Genomic DNA, 24,879 nt, shown 5'->3' on the forward strand with positions numbered 1-24,879 from the left:
GCAAAATGCTGATTCTGTAAACTGCTTAGAGAGGGCTGTAAATGCACTGTGAAGCGGTATGTAAGTCTAAGTGCTATTGCTAATAATCAGGTTGCCTCAAATGCAACCTTACAATCTTACAGAATGTCTCCAAAATCTGGGATCCATGACTCCTGAGGGAATGAAATTTGGGGAAGTGGTGGCTTCTTCAGTGCTACTGGCTGCTACTGCATTGCTGGGCTGCTGCTGCATCTACAAGAATCTCATTTTTATTGTTACGTGACAGTTTCCCAGCCAATCCCAGGGGAAGGAGGGAGGGAGGGAGGGAGGGAGGAAGGAAGGAAGGAAGGAAGGAAGGAAGGAAGGAAGGAAGGAAGGAAGGAAGGAAGGAAGGAAGGAAAATTTCAGACATTCTCTGCCAGTTTTGTCAGTATATAAGGGTTCATGAATTGGGATAGACATGGTAACAAGACAGTCATCCAGATGGTGACCCAGATGGCTCGAAGCCTGGCCATGGCTTAAGTTCACTGATGTGTGTGTGTGTGTGTGTGTGTGTGTGTGTGTGTGTGTGTGTGTGTGTGTGTGTGTGTGTATGTTTTCTGAGGTTTTCACGGGTGTTTGTATGTAGGTCTTTGGTTATTCGGGTTTTCTCCCACGTAAAATTGGAAGTGTCTTGGCGATGTTTCAACGAAATCCCATTCGTCATCTTCAGGCTAGGTGTTTATAGCTTCATACTTCTAGGAGAAATGTGTGATCGCAGCTGTTTCTTCCTTTTAACTGCTAGTGGGGGTTTGAACTGATAGGTTGGGAGCTTGGCTGTGTTCTGATTGGGTGGAGGTGTGTTCTGATTGGGTGGGGGTTTGGCTGTGCTCTGATTGGATGGTGGGGTTGGCTGTGCTCTGATTGGATGGGGGTGTGTTCTGTTTGGGGGGGGGCTTGGTTGTGCTCAGGTTGGTCTGAGATGCAGGGGGATTTGAGTTGGTGAGCTGCATTGCAGTTGTTTGGCTACTTCCTCATACACCTCAACAGCCTACACCCCAAAATACAATTCACCATGGAAACAGAAGCTAACAACCAACTTCCCTTCCTGGATGTTTTAGTCTACAGGAAATCCAATGGCTCTCTAGGACACACCATCTACCAGAAGAAAACACACACAAACCGCTATCTGCACACACTCTCATATCACCACCCAGCACAGACCAACTCTGTAGCCAAGACACTCATCTCCAGAACAAAACTCTTAGCTGACGAACAACACCTAAAAACCGAACTACACACTCTCACTAACGTACTAACATCCAATGGATTCCAAAGAAATAAGATTACCAAACTAATCCATAAAGAAACCCCCAGTAAAATCCAAGACTGAGAACAAGAAAACGGCAAAGCCCTCCTCCCATATATAAAAGATACCACAGGCAGAATCAGCAAGATCCTCCACAAACACAACATCAAGACAGCATTCTGCACAAACCGAAAAATATCCACCATCCTAAGAAACCCCAAAGACAAAATTGATTTAGAAAATCAAAGAGTATATGAAATCCCATGCACCGCCTGCAGCACCACATACATCGGACAAACCAACAGAAGAATTAGTGCACGCACTGAAGAACATAAGAACTCAGTCAAAAAAGAAGAACCAACTTCTTCCCTGGTCCAACACCTTAAAGCCACAGGACATAAAATTGATTTTAAAAATACCAGAACTATCGCCAAAACTGAACACTTTAACAACAGAATAATCAGAGAAGCCATCGAGATAGAAAAACACCCACACAGCATGAATAAACGAGATGATACCTCCCGCCTACCAGCCACTTGGAAACCCGCCCTTATCAACAAACGAGTCCCTAACATGAAGAATGACGCAAGACCCACACTCATGAGTGCCACACAGCATATCACCACCACACATCCACGCGGAAAGCAAACTCAAACCCACACCGATGATGAAGCACGACCACGGACCAGAAGCCAGACCGCATCTGCATCATTAGCTATTTCAAACCCCTCCAATCCATACATGCAGCAGACTGACACCCACCATGAAGATGTAGCACGACCACGAACACGAAGCCAAACAACAGCAATGCAGCTCACCAACTCAAATCCCCCTGCATCTCAAACCAACCTGAGCACAACCAAGCCCCCCCCCCAAACAGAATACACCCCCATCCAATTAGAGCACAGCCAACCCCACCATCCAATCAGAGCACAGCCAAACCCCCACCCAATCAGAACACACCTCCACCCAATCAGAACACAGCCAAGCTCCCAACCTATCAGTTCAAACCCCCACTAGCAGTTAAAAGGAAGAAACAGCTGCGATCATACATTTCTCCTAGAAGCACGAAGCTGTAAACACCTAGCCTGAAGATGATGAATGGGATTTCGTCGAAACGTCGCCAAGACACTTCCAATTTTACACAGGAGAAAACCCAAATAACCAAAGACATACATACAAACACCCGCGAAAACCTCAGAAAACATATATATATACACACATACATACATACATACATACGTGTGTGTGTGTGTGTGTGTGTGCTTCTGTGATTCTATACCTTCTGTGATTATTAATTCTGTACTTCTGGATTCTGAGTTCTGGTTCTGGCTTCTGCTGTATGGTATTATATATAAAGAAGTTTCTTATATAAATGAATCCTGCTGAATTTGTTTACTTGTGTGCTGGTTGGATTGCTGCAAACTCTAACAAGCTTCTCATAAGAAAACTCAATAGGAAGCCAACAGGAAGTCATAATTTGCTCCCCATCCCATTGCTTTATTTTTTATTTTTTTGCCCACCTCGGTCATTCTTTAGCTAAGGAAATATCTCTGAAATGATGACCCAACAGAGCACTGGTTATCTAGTAATAGAACTGGCTCCTTGAACATGGCCATGATCTGTGAGGGAACACATAGATTTTATTGCTTTTTATGAAATAAGATGCATCTGAATGTATTCCCCATTCATTAGTCTTTTAAGAAGTTAATTATCTGTCCATGTAACCTTAAAGTTCCCAAGGACCCTCCCTACCTCTTTGCAGGATAAAAGACAGTGCTGGGAAGAAATGGCTTGGAAAACATGTTTTTAGCAGCCCACTGCCTTTCCTTGGTTACCAGGAGAAGAAAGGCATATCTATTCAATCTAACTCATTTCTCTCACACTTTATACGTATGACCCATTAATCCCAAGGATTTAAATAGGCTGAAGAATGCAGTTCTTGACATGTTTTAAATACAATTTCCTGCATACCATGAAATCTCCAAAGTGGGTTACACTCCTTGCAGAAGAACATCTTTTTTCTAATAGGACAGTGAGAATTTCAGGGCCACTGATGGATGCCCTTGGAGCCACAATGATGCCAAGTGAGCTGCAAAGGACAGCACGCTACCACTGCAGCTTCAGTCTCACTCCATTCTTGTCAGTAGAATACAAACTCTGAGTGCCCTTTATTTACCCCATTTGATAGAATAGAGCATTATATTTTGACAGCATTGCTGCTCTCTGAATTGCTGGTCTCTTTATCAGCTGCTGGGTATCCTAGCGTAGAAGAGAAATCAGAACACAGCTTTCTATGCAAATAGTTTCTAAATACTGCATATTTAATGGCATGCAGTTCTTCTTTGGAATTATGAATTCAGCCCCTAATATTTCATTGCTTGTTTAGATGATCTGGGTAAAAGGAAGGGCAATGTCTAAGATCTCCACTGTTAGTACACATTCTTCCTTAAGGACTAAGAATATGTTCCATGCTTCTCATACATTCAAAGAATCATAATTAGGAAGAGGAATATTATAAACTACTCATATGACCTTTGGAAATGTAGTCCTTGAATTCAGCATATTTGTAATGAGTTAGGGAAGGATTTAGGAGTCTTCCTGAATTAAACTAGTAAAGGACATTCACAAGGGTTATTTTGTCCAGCTTCGGGCTGCTTTGCCAGTTGTGATCCGAGCTGGGTGAGAAGGCTCGAGAACGCTCTGATGATTGTGAAGTGACCCAATCACAAATAAACTACATCCCCTGTGACACTATTTGGAATTTCCATTAGTGGGTGAAAACAACTGCAATCAATGTGATAGGCACTGCATCAAAGTTCCAACAGGCTTCGAGGTACAATTCAAACTATTGATTTAACATATGTGGCATAGCTTCCAGGTTTCTCCAGGACGGCTTCCTCCTTTTGGGGCCAACCCATTCATTGTTTTCATGCCCAGTGAGGTATTTTTTCTCATAACTGTGAAGGTGGAAATTTACAATAGTGTTTCTTCTTGCTGCTCGCACCTTGAGGAAATGCTTCTCAGAGACAGAGTTGGAATTCACTAGTGGGACATCAGAGTATAACTTTTTCAAAGCTTCTTACAGTAGTTATTGGTTTATGTTACTGTTTTCTCTTTGTAATTTAGAGGATTTGGTTGCATCTGCTTATAAATCACTGTGAGTCAGCCTGATTCATCAATATACAAACATAATAAATAAAATAAACAAGTCAAAGGCATTTGCAAATCTTTGAACATTAACACAGTCCTCTCTCAATTTAAATGTTACAAGAGTATGTATTCAAATACAAATATTTTTAAATACCATCACTTAAAATACATATTTCAATATGAATTCGGAAGTAGATATCTTTCAAAAAGATATATGAATGATGCGGAAACATCGTAGAGCAGAATTATGAAGAAAAAAAAAGAGACGGCATGAAGTGGAAGTAGAATCATCTGTTCATAGGACAGCTCTCCAAAGAGAGGAAAGAATTATTAATAGCATTTTTATCACCATTGTTCAGGCTCAGAAAAGAAGTTATTGGTTTTGGTTTTAAGCTAGTCCCATCGCAACCTGCTCTCATTCTTGCTGCAGTTTAAAAAAAGGCAACCAATGAGTGAAAGCTGGACTTCTGGGAGTAAAAACAAAATTTGTTCATTTTATTTTAAACAGCCCGTTCATTTTTTTTACTTTAATTATGTAGATCGTACACATGGATTAACAATGGTATGTCTTTGAACTTAGCTGCAGCATGCCAATTATTTTGTATGCTTTTATTTAGTAATTTGCCTCTGTTCTATGGGATTTCTTAAACCATCCAAGATCACCTGTATAGATGTGTCGCCATAATGTGGCTTCTTTGTATCATGCCATGTTTTGTGTAGCTAGCTATTATGGTTTGTAAATCATTTATATATTTAAACATTTTCTATGTGGCTTTCAAGAATAGGATGGGATAGGACAGGGCAGGACAAGATAGAATAGGATAATTCTTATTGGCCAAGTGTGATTGGACACTCAATGAATTTGTCTCCAGTGCATAAGCTCTCTGTGTACATGGAAGCAACAAGTGATAAATCATGATCATAAAATATAATAATCATAAGGTACAACACTCAGTGATAGTCATAGGATACTAAATAAAAGCAGTCAACATAAATCGTAAAGATCTTGCTTACACTTAAAAGATTTTCACTTAAAAGTAAGAGATTACAACAAAATAGCTTCTAAACATAGACTAGCCTTTCTGGTCTCCAGGAACCTTAGTTCAGCCATCTCTCTAAATGCACTGCCACCAAGCATTTTTCTTTTGGAACTGATCATACTGTTCGTACAGCTACTGAGTCAATAGGCATCTTTCATGGCAAGCATACTCTCAAAAGCTCTGGTGTTTCTACTGATACATATCCAAATGACATATATACATGATACAGATCAAAAGAAAGATGGGGTGTTCCTGGCTTAGTATGATGAGCTATTCAACAGACTATGAAAAGCCAGAAGGAAAAGTGGTGAAGCTGCAGCTGCCCCTGCCAGACATATGTCCCAGCATTGTTCCTTCACCCTATCAATAAAATCCAATCAAAAACTCAGCCCACTATCATCCTGCCTCAAAAGGATCTCCCAAAGTTTTGTGAAAATTCCCCAGGGACCCATGGTCCTATATGATATTTGGACCCAACTAATATTTAGGAATCCTATCATGATGAAAAATCTTTCTGGAGTCTGCACTGTATTTATCACACCTATTTCTTTTAATCTACAGGAGGAAGATATTGAATACTATGACTCCAAGGCTGATACAGAATACGTAAGTATCTGCTAGTTGCATTGCTTTTGTTTTACACAGTAAATGGATTCTATATTAATTTCTGTAGGGTTTTTTTTTGCTACAGTTACATTCATGGCTTAAGATGGTGAAAAGTAAGTTGTGGAGCAGCAAACCTGCAGCTCTTCTTCATCAATTGGTAATGGAAAGGAAGTTGTAAACATTTAACTACATTTCAACAAGGAGAAATTTCAAAGAACAGAAGTAGGACAAAAAATTGCTCATCAGTCTTGGTGATTTTAGGGAGGTATGTTGGAGAAGAGAACAAGCATATATATGTGTGTAAGTTTTGTTACATTTTGAAATGGATTCACAGTTTTATTTCATGGTTTAAATTCTCATTGCTTCCTTGCTTGGTTAGTTGAGGTTTTTTATTTTGTTGGTTTTGGTTTTGGTTTTGATTTATTTTTATTTTTTGTCGCTCTCCCTCCCAGGATAAGGAATGGTGAAATAAGACAAATTTAAGCATAGAATATCATAGTGAAACCTTAAGAAAAGAAACGGTGCAGAGTGAGAAGATAAGTTTTAGATGCTAAAACAAAACCATCTATCATTGTTAGTTGATTGAAAATATATACTGTCATTGTTGCTTACATCAAATACTGAATTCACACTGAATATATCTGGGAATAAATCCAGCGATCCCTAAAGAGACTTGCTTTTAACAATAAAAGTTAACAATAATAAGTTTACACTATGAAGCTCCAAAAGTTTTATATTTATATGAGTTCATGTATATGAAACTGCTAACTTGCAGATACGAAAAAATATCCCACTTCTTTCTTTGTAATTAAAATATAAATTTAGAAGCTAGTGACTACTTGTCCATTCATCACCATAAGCTAGATATATCTGCTTTCTAACTCCTTAAGTGCTAAAGAGATACTGTGGCAATATGTTTTGGTCTCCTGCAAATGTTTGTCATGTGATTGTCCCATCTACCCTCTCTTCTCTCATAAGCTATCCAAAAGTGATATCTATCAAAAAGAAGATGGATCTTCAAGGAGTCTTTACTGCTCTCTGAGCTTGGTTGTTTTCTTTCAGATGTTTCATTACCCAAACTGGCCAACATCATCAATCCTGATGATATTAGCTAGTTTGGGTAATGAAACGTCTACAAGAAAACAACCAAGTTCAGAGAGCAGCGAGGACTTCTCATTTCAACCGTGACCTACAAATATTCTCCTTTATTAGATGGATCTTTATACACGTGGTTGATTAATTAGATATTTTCACAAAACTTGCATCAGGTTATATTTCTTGGGATACAATGAAGCTACAATGATATATTACAAACAGTTACAGAATGACAAAGATGAAGGAACCTTGGAGGTCTTCTAGTCCAACCTCCTGCTCAAACAATAAATCCTATACCATTTCAGACAAATGGTTGTCCAATCTCTTCTTAAAAGAAATCTTATTTATCCAGTCTGTGTGTGTGTGTGTGTGTGTGTGTGTGTGTGTGTGTGTGTGTGTGTGCGCGCGCGCGCACGCACGCTTTATAGTTAGTGTTGATTCCTGTCCATCACCTGGATTAGTCCCTGCAATTTTCTTGGCAAGTTTTTAGGAAGTTATTTGCCATTACCTGCTTTCTAGAGGTGAGAGCAAATGACTGGCTTAAGGTCACCCAACTGGCTTTGTGCCCAAGGGAGGACTAGAGCTCATAGTCTCCAATTCCAGCCTGATGCCTTAACCATTACATAATTCCATAATAATATATAATAATGAGCTGTCCACTTTTATGTGGTTCTTGGCAATTTAGATATACTTTCTTTATTTACATGGAGATTCTAAAACAGCATTCCCAGTCTGGGCAAATTTTAGATATGCAGATTTTAGATATCAGAATTTTCAATAATGGCTAACCTAACTGAGGAATCCTAGAATCTGTCCCTAGAACAGAAGTCCGTGTATCCAGAGGGTACTCATGGGAGATGTCCCTAAAAATTGAGAGGTGGCTCTAAAAGTTTTGGTTCTAAGTGCTGAAATAATGGTTGGCCCCACTCCATGCTCAGTTCATAAATACCGACAAGCTATCAAACAAAGACTGAAGAAGCCAGGTGCACTTTGCTAGAGAAAGTCATTCTGCTTCCTGGGTAAATTTCTAAAATTAAAGCTAGCATCTGAAATTCAAATGAAGAGCAAACATCTAATTAGAGACAGAATCTAATTCTCTACCCTCCTCTCGGCACAGCCATCCTGTAATTCTGGCAATCAGAATGTTAAGTATAAACTAGAGAGCTTCAGTTCCCCAAGGAAATAGGCCTTTGCTAGTTACTACGTGCAATATGAACACTTGGAGAGAATGCTGCTCAAAATTACTCCCAAGTATCCACTCCTGGCTTGACTCACTCCAAAACTGACTGCATTTGATTGGCTGTGGAGTGCTTTTGGAATAGTTCAAATCCTTCAGGGCAGAGAAAAAAAGAACTCGTATGCAAAAGCAGGAACAGAGGTTGCCCATTACAAGCTTGGTGAGAAGATGCAAAGCTCTGATCTCTCCATTGAGAAAGCTGCTGTCCTTAAGCTTCATAATGTTAGTGGAAAACTAAAAGGGGATTCCTATAGTTTTCAGATTGGATTATAAAACTAACATTATTCATCCAGTTATACAGTATGTCATGATTGAGTTGGTATCAGTTCTTCGTTTACAATGGATTCCTTCAAAGATTTGTTTCATTTATGTTTTTATAAATGAAAAATGTGGAATCCTAGACAGTAAAGAAAAGTTCATAGAAAACATAGTTGCAAAAAATTAAGGTCATTCTACAACCAGAGGAACATTATAGCAAGAGAGAAGAGACCAATATTCTACATATCCAATTTATAATTATAGACAAGGAACAAGTTTGTATACCAACGCAAACACAGACTGAAATTAGAACAATCAGTCCATTTTCTTAGGAGAACAATGAAGCTAGAGGTCTATAAAATGGAATCATATGTTCTCAGATTTCTACCAGAAAGAGTCATAGCTGATAACTGCAGCAGTATAGAAGGTTAATGCTAAAGCTACTGTTATGGGCTAAATAGCCCTAGGTCTACCCCAAATTAAGGGATTACAGGATCGTAAATCTCCAGTTTTATACTGGAGTTGGATGTTGTCTCAAGAATGTTTTACAGGAATGCCTACAGAAGTTAAATATTAGGTTTATTTCACAAACATAAATATAAGGAGGATGAAAGGAGGATAGGGAAGAGACAAGGCAATCTTTTATCTAAACTCCTTATTCGGTTCCTAAAATTTGACCAAGACTCTTCCCCGCCACCACCACAATTTTTACCATTCCTTTTATTAAAAACTCACCTGTGCAAGGGAATCTAACACTACCTTCTAAGTAAGAAACCTCCTTCCTCTGAAAACAATTTCATCTTCTCTGTTAGTTCTCATCCACTTTCTTCATTATGATATTTTTTTTTCTCATTTGTGTTCAGCCTTGCTTGAATTCCTCAGCCGATGACTTTGCCTTTGAATGCAAAACCTGTAGCATGCCAGACCAGAGCTGTTACTCCTGCTACTACTGCTGTTAGTCTAATTTGCTTCCCCCATCCCTTTCTCCTTCTATGTTTTCGCCCAAAGATGTGCATAATCATTAGCGGTGTAGAACACATGGCAATAAATCTCTATTCTTGGCGTGCCTGTTCCCTTGCTGTTGAAAATTTATGGAGCTATAAAGGGCAAAAATATAAGAGTTCCTAGAGAAACACTGCTTGCAGTTGATTGGTTTAATAATAAATGGATTTCTAAGGTCAGCCAACATTATTGATATAATTTAGGCCTTATTTCCTGTAAAACAGCAGCTACTATACTATCTATATCTAGCATCAATCTGCATTTGAACTTCTGTTAGTATTTCTGTTTGCAAATTAATTCTGTCCCCTCAGCTCCTCTGTCAGTGCTAAGTAAGGGCTTATTATTATTTCCTACTGAACATTGGCACAGGCAGGAAAAAAGCACATTTCCCTGGTAGCCTTCTAGGTCCTTGGCTGATAGAGTTCATCTCCTACTATTTTCCCTTAAAACAACATTCATCTTGGAAGCTTATCCACCCCTCCTTTAAACTATAGATGGAAAGATAACATTGATGGAGACCAAATAGTAAATAGTCATGTTTCCTAACATGCTCTACTCTTGAGGAATTCTTTAGGTTCCTCAAGATCTTAATGGGGTTCTATGCGAGTCAAAGGCCTTTAAAAAAAAGTTCATTCAAACACAGCCAATTGTCAGTCACTAGAGTTTTAGCTCTTGATCAAGAATTTAACTTTTGAAAGTGAGATTTTTTTTAATCTTTTGTCAGGGTCATATTTAAAACTTCTGCAAATAAATTATAATAAACTCTGAAAAGCAGATATGTATTGCAATGGGAGAAACCCCAGAATCACAGCACAGAATAAGGCATAATCCAGAAATCACCACAGACGTTCCTCAAGGAGCCTGCATTAGCAGGCCTTCAGCTTTGCTTGCTACAAAGAACAATATTTCTTAAGAATACTTAAGGATAAACTCCCTAAACCTTTAAAATTAATCAGACTTCTGACAGTCCATGAATAATAAAATTCTAAATAGGGGGAAAGAAGAGCAAATTACTTTCAGCTAGGAGAGATTCAGGTTTTTTTTATTTATTTATGATGGCAATGAAGCTTATTCCAACAAAATCCAACAAATGTAGAAAAAATGATGAGGAGGATGGCATTGATGATGCAATTAAAAAGATACTGAATGGAACTAAATATAAATGACCTAGCCCTTTCATTTTTGTTTGCATCCATTTTGCAATTTAAATAGAGCATGATCGCCCTCAAATGAAGTTAATTCAGAGAGACAATGTTTATTCAGTAAAAGTGATTTTATTCTAGAAGCTTATGGGAGATATAAATGTGGAGAGAAATAGAAATGAGATTCCTATTCACTGGGTTGGTTTTTCATTCCACTGCCATTCTGATTATGAACTTCTTAAAAAAGATTAATTTTTAAAAAGTGATAAGGAGTCTGATTATTTGTACAAGAGAACACACATATTTTATATTTGTTTTAAAAATCCACTTTACTCATTCATCCAACAAAGTGGAGTTCAATGTTTATTCACAGAATAGTGTTCAAATTAACTGACATTCTCTTCTGGATTCCCCTGAAAGAAGACAGGAAAATTAAGATTATTTTCCCCAAAACTCTTATTATAATTGTAGAGTTGTAAGATGGTGTATAAATCGTAATAAAAGGCAAAAATCCCATAGGACAAAATTAAGCTGCCCCCTTCCATTAATATACTGAAGCTGCATTGATTTTTCTGGACATCATAAACAATACCCTTTGTTTTCTGTATATGACCAATAATAAGTAAGTAATTTCCTAGAATGTTAAAAAGTAGTAAGCATTATTTCTCAGCAGAACCTTTTGTGGTTGAACAAATGCAATTTTACTGCATGGTATGAATAGACCTTTGTATTTATTATTTATTATTTTTAAGACTTCTCCTTTTAAACCACATAGCATTCCAATTCTGTTTTCTAATAAAACATATGGACTACTAATCTTGATCAAGGCAAAGCAATAGATGCAATCTACATAGACTTCTGCAAAGCTCTTTACTCAGTAGTACCCGATAAACTTCTCCTAAAACTAAAATCCTACAGCATTTCAGGACCTCTTCATAATTGGATAACTGCTTTCCTGTCAAACAGACAACAAGTGGTCAAAATTGGCAATGCTCTATCAAATCCTGTTCCTGTCAAAAGTGGCGTTCCTCAAGACAGCGTCCTTGGACCAATGCTCTTCATACTTTACATAAATGATCTCTATGACCTTATCTCAGGTTATTGTGTTCTCTTTGCTGATGATGTCAAACTATTTAACACCACCAACAATACTACTACCCTTCAAAAAGACCTTGACTTTGTATCAGATTGGTCTAAAACTTGGCAAGTCCAAATCTCAACCAGCAAATGCTCAGTCTTACATATTGAAAAAAAGAACCCAAACACTAAGTACATGCTTGATGGACATTACCTTACAGATGACCCCCACCCTGTTAAAGACCTTGGAGTTTACATATCAAATGATCTAAGTGCCAAAGCCCACTGCAACTACATAGCAAAAAAGGCTCTAAGAGTTGTAAACCTAATTTTGCGTAGCTTCTTTTCCAAAAACTCTACACTACTAACCAGAGCATACAAAACATTTGCTAGATCTATTCTTGAATACAGCTCACCTGTCTGGAACTCATACCACATCTCTGATATTAATACAATTGAACGCGTCCAGAAATATTTTACAAGAAGAGTTCTCCGCTCCTCTGAAAACAACAAAATACCTTATATCACCAGACTTGAAATCCTGGGATTAGAAAACTTAGAACTCCACCGACTCCGACAAGACCTGTGTTTAACACATAGAATCATCTATTGCAATGTCCTTCCTGTTAACGACTACTTCAGCTTCAATCGCAATAATACAAGAGCAAACAATAGATTTAAACTTAATGTTAATCGCTTCAATCTTGATTGCAGAAAATATGACTTTTGTAACAGAGTTGTTAAAGCTTGGAACACATTACCTGACTCTGTGGTTTCTTCTCAAAATCCCAAAAGCTTTAACCAAAAACTGTCTACTATTGACCTCACCCCATTCCTAAGAGGGGCATGCATAAGAGCACAAAAGTGCCTACCGTTCCTGTCCTATTGTTTTCTTTCATTATATCAAATTAATATAGTTATTGCATACTTTTGCTCATATATATGCTTATATGTGTTGTTGTTTTATGTTGATGCTTGTGTATACTGCTGTGACAAAATAAATAAATAAATAAAAACACAAAATAGTTTGTGATTGGTTCATTTTATGGCATTTTATGATCTCTCTTGTTGGTACAAATGCTCAGCTGTTAGACAGAAGACAAAAAAACAAAACCTGGAAGCTTTGATCCTTACCTATTAGTTCCAAAAATTGAAAGTAACAACTTAGGGACTTTTCAATTTTTTCCTGCAATCAAAAAACAACAACCCTAGTTGTTTCTATCTTTCTCGGAGAACTATATATACCTTGGGAAGGAAAGGTGAAGGAAAGTCAAACTGATATTTTCATTCAAATAAAAACCTTGTAAATCTTGAGTTTCTTCCTTCCTGAAGATGTCAGTTTTTACTGTCTGCATTTTTACGTTGCATGTCATTTTATAATTTGTATGTTGTTTTTTGTCTTATATATGTTGCAACTACTGAAACTGAACTTTGAAATGGAAAACTGGTAGAAGAAGAAAGGGACTTAATCTTTTTCATTTCTTTTCTGTTGACCTTACCCTGCTCTTGCAAGAAAGATAGGAGGATAAGAATAAAATAGGGCTATGTTCTCTTAAGGAATAAAAGACATTGTTTCGGGGGCTTATATCCAGCCAGAAAGCACTAGGGAAAAGCATTTAAAAGCCTCTTTATCCAGTATCAGCCTCCATACTGCACCCTTATACAATCATATAATTGCCCATTTTGTTATATCCAGAAAGCTGCTGCAGGCTTATGCATGTTTACTGGAAAATCTCAGTAAACTGTAATTTGTTATAACTGGGCAGTGAAGATATGATGTAAATGAAGTAACTTTTCCTCCATATTTCCAGTACAGTGGGTGTGGATGAAGAGCAGCGGTGCAGGAAAAAGAGGAAGAGAAATTGCTAAGAAATTGAGCAAATGGGTGTTACTATATGGCTTTTCCCCTCCATTTCATTTCTTATAATGGAGTTTAAAATGCAAAGCACATGGACTGTGATTGATGCATTAGAGACCAGGGATATGTGAAGCAATGCAAATGGATGGGTTTCCATGCAAGCTTCAGGAGCTTATAAACTACACTGCTGAAGGTAGGAGCCAGTGGAGCCACCAATGCCTGTTTTTGCAGATGGTGTTCATAAATGGGATCAACTCTATGACACCCAGATAGGCTCCTTAAAATGACAAATTAATATTGTCATAAAAATGTAATCATCTTTTTATCAAATGTCTACACTACCCATCTCACCAAAGTGACCTTGGATGGTTTACAAACAACACAATTTGATATTTATACTAAGCCAATGAGAAATACACACACACATACATACATGCCTGATGTGCCTGGACACTCTGTGTGTGTGTGTGTGTGTGTGTGTGTGTGTGTGTGTGTGTGTGTGCGCGCGCGCACACACACAGACACACACACACACACACACACACAGACACACGTAGGTGCAGACATGGTATGCTTATGTGTGTCTGCATTCATGTTTTGATCGATTAACAGAGTTGGAAGGGACCTTGTAGGTCATCTAATCCAACCCCCTCCCTGCCCAAGCAGGAGACTCTACACCCTACATTCCGACAAAGGTATACACATAAAAACTTTCCCAACAAATCATAGCATTTGACTGTGTTGCTAATGACATATCATGTGCAGACACACTAGGCAGAATATAAATAGTTCATGTGTTGAAGACTGTGTGAGTTACAACCAGTCTAGTAAGCTACAGAAGAGACATAAACAGCCCCAGGCCTATTAATGAAGATCAAAGCATGTTTTAGAAGGAAGAAGGAAGATCCGTGAAGGGCCCTCTTTGCTAGAGAGTGACTTGAAGCAGCCTGTCTCAGTCAGCAAATTCCCAAGTGTGGAGGCATCAAGACTGCATCAAGCAAAGAACAAAGGGAGGAGCAAAGGAAGGAAGGAAGAAAGGATACGTGAAGTATTCAAAGGCATTGCCAGTGAAAAGCAGATGGTTTTTGCAATCCTAGGCTTAACTAGGAAAAGGTCAGTTAGTTCTTTGGTTTCACATCCCAGGAAAAAGCCGATTAAGCAACTCACGGAGACCTCACCTTAATGAATTTGTTCCTAAATGAGGAGGAGAGGTGCGCTTATTCATTTTCCAAGATCCTCTGCCTTAATCCTGTATTTCCTGCGTTAAACCTGTTTAATGAAATATGAATCTTATTTCCCTGGTCATGCGCTGCTTGACTCTTGGGAATGGCTTCTTTAATCACCCAAATATGGCCCCTGTTTTGCCTTTGTTTCTTTTGAGAAGTAAGAAGGTATCGCATGGCTTGATTTTATGTTCAAACTGTTGCCCTCATTAGAGGAAATATGCTAAGGAGAAAAAAATGCTACCTACTGATTTGTAGTTATGTGGCAGCATGGAAGCTTCTGGCCTAATTTGGCTTCCAAAGCTGAAAGACATTAGATAAACTGTGCCAGTTTACCTATTCTAGTAAATAGAACTTTGAAAAATGCTTGCTTCAGAGTTTTTACTTGGATTTGGAGTTTTTTTTTCTGGAATGCTGACAGTATGCCAGAGCCCTCCAACTAGAAAAAAAGAAACAGGCATTCCGAACCTTCCTAAGTACTTTGACACTGCTTCACTGCCACCGTGCAGGAAGCACAAGACTGACATGTGTCAAACAGTGCTTCCTCCAACTAACCAAGAGGAAAGCTCAGGAAATGCCATTTAATTTGTATTCTATCTTATGAGCTGCTAGGGGTCATGGAGAAACAAAAATCCTTCCTTTCCCTCCCTTTTAAAAAAGGATTTTTTTTAAAAAAAATGCTGTTCCCTAAGTGTTAATATAATGGAAAGCCATAGGTTGCTTAGAGGCAGGAGATGGTTTGCTGATGACGGGGGAGGAAATTACCAAATATCCAGCAAGCTTGACACTATCATCATGTTACATTTAAAAGCATGATCATTATGATACCATGTTGGCTACAGTTAAGTGCATTTCTGTAATCATAGCTTGCATGGGTCATAATAGATGGAGTGTCAGAAGAGGAGAGAAAAGTTCTAAGCATCAGAGAAATGGCACCAGAATATCCATTTCTTTTAAATGTTTGATTGGTTCAGACTGGTTTGTGCATTTGCATATTCCTCTCTATCCTGTGTGCCAGTGCACTGTATTGGTATGACGTGGGTAATAGTTATTGACTATTGACTATTGCAAGATAGACTCTAGCTTACAAATCCTAGAACAGAGTGAACATGCATGAAGCTTTGGTTGTCCTTGCGTCATTTAGACCAAGATATGTCAGAACTTCCCATTACTATTAATAGGGAATGTTGCGTTTTTTATGAATATGACTAAGGCTGCTTATTTAGCCCATATACCTTCTGCATCTTAATTAAAAAGAATGCAATCTTTCATTAACTAAACCCATGATGAATATCAAAGATCAATGTTTGTGGGCCCCGTGGTGACTCTTATGGCATGCGGAGGAATGAGGCTTGATCTACAAGACGAATAAATGGTAAATAGCATGAATTAACCAATCAAATAAAAGAAAAAATAGGCACATTTTTCTATGTGACATTAAAAGAAAGGGGAAGCATACAATAAATCTGAATGAAGAAGGTCTTGTTGTGCATAGTGAGTTGATTAATACATGCACAGAAATGATAAGGTAGATTTAATTATGAATGAAAGGGCAAAAATGCATTTCAGAAAGTATGAATTTGTATCATTAAGGTTGTTACAGGTATATATGAAAATAGGAGTTCATAAGATGGTGATGCTGCAAGTTACACTTCAGAGAATAGTGATAATAAATGAAATAGAAATGACTTTTCAGGAAAATTGTGCCATAATTTGAATGAATGTGATCCAAGAGAAAAATTATTCTAATCAGGGACCTAAATGGATAGATGAAACTCAAACAGAAGGTAAAAAGAGGATCAAGCCACTTGTAGATTCAAGAATTAATCAGATATTGACTGACAGTTGATTATTTTCTTGGAAAAGGTCCGCTTATTTCAAATAAATGGTTTAAGTGTCCCCATACCCATAGCAAAGGAATAAGCTAAAAATATGATTCATACAATTGTGATGAAATATTGAGAGAATTAATATAGATATAGGGGTAATAGGAAATTCTGAATGTGGAAAAGATTCTGATTGGGGAATTCTGGGAATTGAAGTACAGACATCTTAAAGTTGCCACGGTTAAGAAACACTGACCTAATAGTTAAGACACTAGACTAGGAGCAAGGAAGCCTAAGTTCTAGTCTTGCCTTAGGCACAAAGCCAGTTGGGGGATTTTGGCCAGACAGTCTCACTTAGCTGTGAGGAAAAAGACAGTGAAAACCATACAGAAAATGTAATAAATAAATAAATAAATAAATAAATAAATAAATAAATAAATAAATAAATAAATAAATAAATAAATAAATAAATAAATAAATAAATAAATAAATAAATAAATAAATAAATAAATAAATAAATAAATAAATAAATAAATAAATATTCCCTACAGGGTGACTTCCATCAACAGCATGCCCATAATGCTTTCCCTTTTTCTTGTTACATTCTCCAACTGGCGTTGAATGGAATTCAGTTCTCTAATATGGAGGAAAGGTAGAGCAGAATGATTGGTAGGAAATTTTAAATATATTTTCTTTAGAAGGAAACGTCCCGCTCCCAGCATTATTAATAATTCATCACGTGGGGAGAGCAAGCAGAACTGTTCATCTGCCTCTCACTGGAATTCCAGGTGTATTGGGGGTGGGGGCAGGGAAATGCTCCTTGATCAATGTTGAATTTCACCAAATTCTGAATTAAGGCAGTCATCATTTGCTAAGGGCTGCCTTGTCATCTCTAGAAAGCTGTATACCATTACTTAATTACAGGATAGTCATCCAGATAAAATAGTTTTCTGTGATTTATCCCAGGGATGTGCTCCAGTACAAAGGTTCAGAAGTGGTGGTATATAATATGCAAACACATTATTTTAAATTCTGTTCTTAATAGGAATGCATTTTTGCTGTATTATAAAAAGATGCAAGTTCAGCATCACTTTGAACATGGGAGCAGGAAACCACCACATCTTACTAAATCTTTAAGCAAAAGGTAATGAAAGGAAGGCAACCAACTAGCAGAAAATAGAAACAAGCCAATTTATAATTTTACTTTTCTATTTTCAGTGACCTTTCATTTTTAAGCGCTCAAGAGTCCAACTCCAATCCAGTTTCTTAAAATCAGTATCTGAAGAGGAGAGGGCTGGGTAGGAAAAGGTGTCTTTCTACTAAAAGCACCAACTCTCATTTATAAAATTGTATGGGCATAACCTTAAATCGGAATATGGTGAAACTGAGGCACCCTTCTATCCAGACTTTTCAGTCATTGGAGCCTTTGCCAATCTGGGACTAATGAAATTTATTTTCTCTTCTTCCCTTTCTCCGTTCAAACCAAAGCAAGGTTGGAGTTGGGGTGTGTGTGAAAAAAATAAGACTGACCCATGTGCCTTTCTAGCCCTGGCTTTAGAAATGCAAGAGAATGGCTTACCTTTTTCAGTGCACTTAAAGTATCATTGGACATTGGGGTTCAATTTGTCTAGAAAGGGTTGAGGTTTTTTTTTATTATTATTTTAGTTTTGTCTGCATGTTCCTGCTCACTGTAAAAGACTAGAATTGGATTCCAAGCACAATTCACTGGAACCAAACAAAGTAAGGAAATTACAATAAAACCCGGACATCACAAAATCAAGGGTATCAGATTTTGTCATGAAGGGTGTTAACGATCATTTTGAGCATTATTCTACTGAATTGGCAGAAAATAGGACAGAGTGATCTTACCCTTTATCTACTTGTTCTATTGACTACTCCAGTTTGGGAGCAAGATGGGTTATGGATGAAGTTTTTTGTTTAGTGTTGATCAAGGCAGCGCAAAAGGATCTCAGCTTTCCTTTGCAAATTATCTCTCATCCTTTTTGACTGAATGCAAAGATTTCATCAGAAACAAAAGCAAGAGGAGAGTCAAACATTGCCTTTTATTTTCTAGATTATGATTTGAAATCAACCTGATTTTTTTTTAAAAAATCCAACAAAATACGTGCCAAAGGTGCGCTTTTTAGAAATTATGTTCAGCTGTGCTATGTGGGTCTTCAACAGATGGATAAAAATATGTTGAAAGGAAATACCTGCAGGCCATAAGCTAGTAAGAACTCATTAGATTATAATAGCAGGCGACCTGCTTAGAATAATGGCTTTAAAAAAGTAAACACTCTAGTTAAAATGAAGTCTGACTGATTCTGCATGCAAAGGTAAGCCTGCTCCCCACTATCCAAAATTCCTTTCCTATATAAAATGATGTGGCAGTTTAGATTATGGAGTCTTCTCCTTTTTCACGGTGTTTGTCTGGATTGCATGTGTCCATGTTTGTGTTTTAAGTTTTAAAGAGCAGAAAGCTGGAGCAAGAGGGAGGGGGAAGAACGCTCCCAAAATGTCAGCAGCAGATGAAGGGCATTGGAAAATTTAATCTCCTAAACTCAACTAATGTGACATTTGGATTTCATCTGATAAGCAATTGGTCTGCAATCCCCCAGCCCATCCCCTTTCTTCTCTCCTCTGACTGGTAATTTAAAAATAAATGGTCTAGAAAGATCTCTCAATACTACCTCTGGCAACTTACTTTTTTATTTTTTAGAGAAGCAAACAAGCAAGAGAGACTGATTGTTATTTATAACCTGAATGGCAATAAAGGATGAGACTCTTCCACAGTGTGCTATGATTCTCTGCAGTGTGCTATTCTGAAGCAAAATGCATTAAGGGCAATATGGGTTGTGGTTTTAATTGGGGGCATATTTCTTAATCTTAGAAGGAGGTCTTAGGGTTTTTAAAATTTTTTTAAAACACAGCTGTTTCTGTTAAAAAAAACCATTCATGGCTGCATACTTCAAGAGAAATAAACTGCGTCCATCTTGCAATTTAAGCTACTCTTTGTTTCCTTGGTTATTTGTTGTCTGTTGTTCAAGAAAGCCTAAGACCCCATCCATGAATTATTTCCCCAATTCCAGCTAATTCCTCAAATCCATCAAGAAAAGATAGCCATGCTGTTAGCCAGTTCCCAAGGTGCTTTGCTAAGAGCATGACAGCATCCTGTTTTGTATGAAAGAATATTTAATGCTAAATTCCTTTGAATTCCTTGTGGCTAGTCAAAGAATACATGATTTTCTGATCTGAATGCTGATAATGGGAAGATGCATGACTCAAGGGCAGCTATGGCATCAGGGAAAATCTCTGGACAGAGAAGGACATAGAAGGAGAAGCAAGCAGTGAACAAAAAGGAATCAAATCTCATTGTGTAGCAGATAGAACAAGACAAGGGAGGGAGCGGATTGGGCTTTCTGGCTCCCATGAAGAATGGTCTTTAATCTTCCACCTACAATCAACCATAACAGAATAACAGAATTGGAAGGGATTTTGAAGGTCTTCTAGTCTAACCCCTTTCTCAAGCAAGAGACTCTATAGCCATGATGGCGAACCTATGGCACACGTGCCAGAGGTGGCATGCAGAGCCCTCTCTGTGGGCACGTGTGCTGTTGCCACTTCCAGGTTTTATCGCATGCATGCGCACCGGACAGTTGGTCTGGTGTGCACTGGCCAGCTGCTCTCTTCCGGGTTCCGGAGCTCCAATGCAAGCACGCATTCCAGTTTTGACACTTGGTGCAGAAAAGGTTAACAATCACTGCACTATAGCATGTCAGACAAATGGTTGTCCAATATTTTCTTAAAAACCTCTAGCGATGGAGCATCCACAACTTCTGGAGGCAAGCCATTCCACTGGTTAATTGTTCTAACTGTCAGGAATTTTTTCCTTATTTCTAGGTTCGTTCTTTCCTTGATTAATTTCCATCCATTGCTTTTTGTCTTGCCTTCAGGTGCTTCAGAGAATAGGTTGACTCCCTCTTCTTTGTGGCAGAGTTCAAATATTGGAACACTGCTATTATATCATCCCTAGTCTATGTTTTCAATAGACTTACCCAATTCCAGCAACCATTCTTCATATGTTTTAGCCTCCAGTCCCCTAATCATCTTTGTTGCTCTTCTCGGCACTCTTTCTAGAGTCTCAACATCTTTTTTATATATTATGATGACTAAAACTAGTTTTAGTACAGGTAGTCCTCAACTTACAATCACAATTGAGCCCAAAATTTCTGTTGCTGAGACCTTTGTTAAGCACAACTTTTCTTGCCACAGTTAAATAAATCACTTTAGTAACACTGTTGTTAAGTGAATCTGGCTTCCCCATTGAGTTTGCTGGTCAGAAGGTTGCAAAAGGGGATCACCTGACCCTGGGATGCTACAACTGCCATAAATATGAACCAATTCCCAAGCATCTGAATTTTGATCACGTGACCACAGGAATGCTACAGTGGTCATAAGTGTGAAAAACAGTCATAAGTCACTTTCTTCAGTGCCATTGTAACTTTGAACAGTCACTAAATGAACTACCTATATTCCAAGTGTGGTGTTACCAAGGCATTCATTATAAAGCAGTACTAACACTTCATGTGATCTACATTCTGTTCCTCTGTTAGTGCAGGGTAGGACTGTGTCAGATTTTTGTTGGCAGCTGCACATTTCTGGCTCATATTTACATGATTGTCAAGTAAGACTCCTAGACCCCTCTCACAGTTACTGCTATTGAGCCAGGCACCTCCTAAAGCACGGGTGTCAAATTGGTGGCCCATGGGCCAGATGTGTGATGGGCGGGCCATGACCACCCCAGCTCTGTGAATGTGGAAAATGTTGGCAACGTGACGTGGCGAGTTTGACACAGTTTGACTATACCTGTGCATTTTGTTTTTTCTTTTTGCCTAAATGTAAAACCTTACTTTTCTCAGCCTATCTGGTAATGCTGCTATTTTACTTCAGTGAAGTCCCTCATGCACTGATTTATTCAGGAAGAAAGAAGTCATCCTCCTCCTGTCTTTTCATCAGTACCTTAAGTGGATGGGACTTGTTTGAAATTTAGATACTGACCAGAATGAAATCACTGATTTATTAAGAACTGTCGTGTCCCACTCCTCCGCTGACGGCCGGGTCAGGGAAATCCGAATCAGGCTTGCCTCTGCAGCTCTGCCCAAAGTCCTAGCAAAGTCCTCAGAGCAGGCAGGAGACCAGTAAGAGACTGCCAGAAAGCAGATCCTTTATATAGGCCATGGGGTGTGGCTCCATGACTCAGCACTCATTAAGGCCTGCCCCTCCCTTCCTTCTGTTGCCTCCGCCTATCCAGCCTTCTGATGCGAGGGTCACACCAATCAGCAGCTGTTGGGAATAAACCCTCCTCAGGCTCACATGCTGTGGAGGAGGGGGAGGGGTCTAGCTGCTTCCTTTGCCTGGGCATGGAGTCAGGGCTGGGGCCGGGAGATGCTCCTTCTTCTGCAGTTTGTCTGGGCATGGAGCCAGGACTGGGGCCGGGAGGCATACATTCCTCCGTGTTCGGGAGCAGATAAGAAGGCCCCGGCTGCTCTGAGGGTAGGCAAGACACAACAAGAACTGAAGTCTTTATTATTATGCAAAAGCTAAAAGGAGGACAAAATACTGAAGAGACTGGATTCAGTTAACTATTAGTTAACTCACGTTGTGCACACCTAAGCAAAAAACAAATCACTGCAGCTCAACTCATATTTCATAAAATAAAACTTCTAATCCACAGCTTGCATTCATTATTCCCTAGATTGCTATGTACTGTAATTCCCTACTCTGACCCAGATTTGACTGATTGGTGTTTTTTTCTTAATTTAGCACTTAGCTAGTCTTACTCATACAGAAACAAAAGATAAAAAGTAGAACGGAGATAGTCCTCTCCTTTTTTAAAATCTCACAACCTTCCTACAATTAATAGATTGTCCATTGTTTGATGTTTCTGGACTTACAATTCTAGGTCACAAAAGATACTTGGCCAAATATCTCTCTGTGTAAATTGGGGGTGGGGGTACTGTGAGCAGGGTTGAGGGGGAGCAGTAACATATTCCCAAATAAGTATCGGGCAACAAACAGTTGTGATAGATAACTGCCAACTCCAGTACTCCTTTCTATAAAACCTGCTACGATGTCAAAATCAAAGGCATCTTCATGGAAGCTAAGCATCCTTTTAAGATCTGGTTTAATTCATTAGGGAAAGCATTCTCATCGTTTGGGAAAAAAATCTATATAGGACAAAGGCCAGTTAGTTGGCAATAGCATCAGAGAAATACAACTCTTTAAATGGCACTGCTGTCAGCTAACTTAATGCCAGCAGCCTAATTAGGCTAGGTAGAATCTGGTTAGTAGTTCTAATGAGTATTGATATTTCACTTTAAACCTCCTGGTTTTAAGAAACAATGTTCTCGCAGCAGTTTTCTTAAATGTTTTTCTTAAGAATAATAGATTCTTAGGTTCAGAAAGATTAAATGTGATCCTGACATTCTTTTAAGTCCCATTCTGAGCATAGTCGTTGTTTATGGGCCACCCCGTTCCAAATGTTTCTGGGGAGCTTTATAAAATTAATAAATACTGAATTACTCTGGCAATTAAAACATTTAGGGAGCAAAAATTATTATTTTGTAGCCTTAGATTCTGGCATTTAGAATATTTACGTATTCATTTTATTTATTTATCACATTTGTATTCTACCACAATTGTGTTCTGATTCTTGGTGGCTTGCAATATGGGGGGGGGTGGACAATAAAATCAGAAATACAAAAACTTGTAGTCAAAAATGCAGACCCACGCATCCCAGATAGCATCTGGCATCTGCTCTTAAAGACCCTTGGGAAAAGCTAGATTTTCAGAACTTCCAGAAGGTGACTAGATTAGGCCAAAAGCACTTCTTACAAGAGGCAATTTTAGAGGGCCAGCTTGATGACAGAAAGACCACCTTTCTGAATCTTTATGCCATGTTCCCCAAAATTGGGAACAACCAGCAGCTTCTCCAGCATATCAAAGAGGTCAGGCCAATTCCAGTAAAGAGATGTAGTCCTGAAGTTAACTTGGCATCCATGCATAAATACTATAAGATTAAAACCAGCACTTGAAACTACACCCACGGGCCTATAGGAAGGCAGTACAGGACCCACAAAGTAAGTGTAAGCTAGCATCTGTGAGCATTGTTTATATTACACTACAGCATAAACTCACACACAAAGGCCCCTTTATACCACACAAAGCTTAAGTGTTTATATTTTGATAATTGAAGATACAAGAACAGAAGAGCTAGAAAAGGGGATGAACTCATTCAATTGCATGAAATATTATGTACTTTTTAGTAAGAGAAGATAAACATCACCAAGAAGTATCATTGTATAAGTCCTAGATACTGGTGGGAAGGCAAAGATCTGTTCTCTATTTCTTCACAGTATAGGAGACAAGGTAACAAAAGTAGTCAAAGGAAGAGAGTAATGGTTAAGGCATCCAGCTAGAAAAAAGGAGATCATAACTTCAAGACACCACTCCCCTGCCCCAAGCTCAAAGCCTGGAATGAGAAATCTCACCACAGGAGATTTCGCCATGATCAACTCATTGCGAGACAACTCACCGCAGGACAATTCAACAATTCAATTTAATTATTTAAAATAATTTTTAAAATATTTTAATTTTTGTCATTTTATATTTCATTTTGTCCCTTCTTTGGCACCCTTTCTTTAATGATTCTATTCCCACATTTCTTCAATATTAGTATAACTCTTGACCTGCGGTGAGTTGGCCATGGTGAATTGTTCTAGACCAGGGGTCTCCAATCTTGGCAACTTTAAGACTTGTGGCAAAGCTGGCTGAGGAATTCTGGGAGTTGAAGTCCACAAGTCTTAAAGTTGCCAAGGTTGGAGACCCCTGTCCTAGACCCCTCAAAGCCAACTGGATGATCTTGAGCTGGTAATATTCTCAGTCCTCAGAAGAAGGCAATGGCAAACCACTTCCAAAAACTTGCCTAATAATAAAGTAATAAGATTAGAAACAGTTTGGTAGCAGAGGGGAGTATCAAGCACCCTACCCTGGATGTATTCAAGAGATGCTGGACAGGCATCTGAAACAGATCCTT

General features: G+C 38.4%; 1 protein-coding gene across 3 annotated transcripts in view; it reads left to right on the forward strand.

Moving 5' to 3' along the window:
- Positions 1-24,879, forward strand: part of CACNA2D2 (calcium voltage-gated channel auxiliary subunit alpha2delta 2) — a 663,083-nt gene that overhangs the window by 431,565 nt on the left and 206,639 nt on the right. For all 3 annotated transcript variants that reach the window (XM_058167293.1, XM_058167292.1, XM_058167291.1), the window contains exon 4: positions 6,022-6,066. In XM_058167293.1, the coding sequence (XP_058023276.1) occupies positions 6,022-6,066 (45 nt within the window). The remainder of the gene's footprint in view (positions 1-6,021; positions 6,067-24,879) is intronic.

The sequence above is a fragment of the Ahaetulla prasina genome, chromosome 2, assembly GCF_028640845.1.
Source record: "Ahaetulla prasina isolate Xishuangbanna chromosome 2, ASM2864084v1, whole genome shotgun sequence".
Lineage (NCBI taxonomy): Eukaryota > Metazoa > Chordata > Lepidosauria > Squamata > Colubridae > Ahaetulla > Ahaetulla prasina.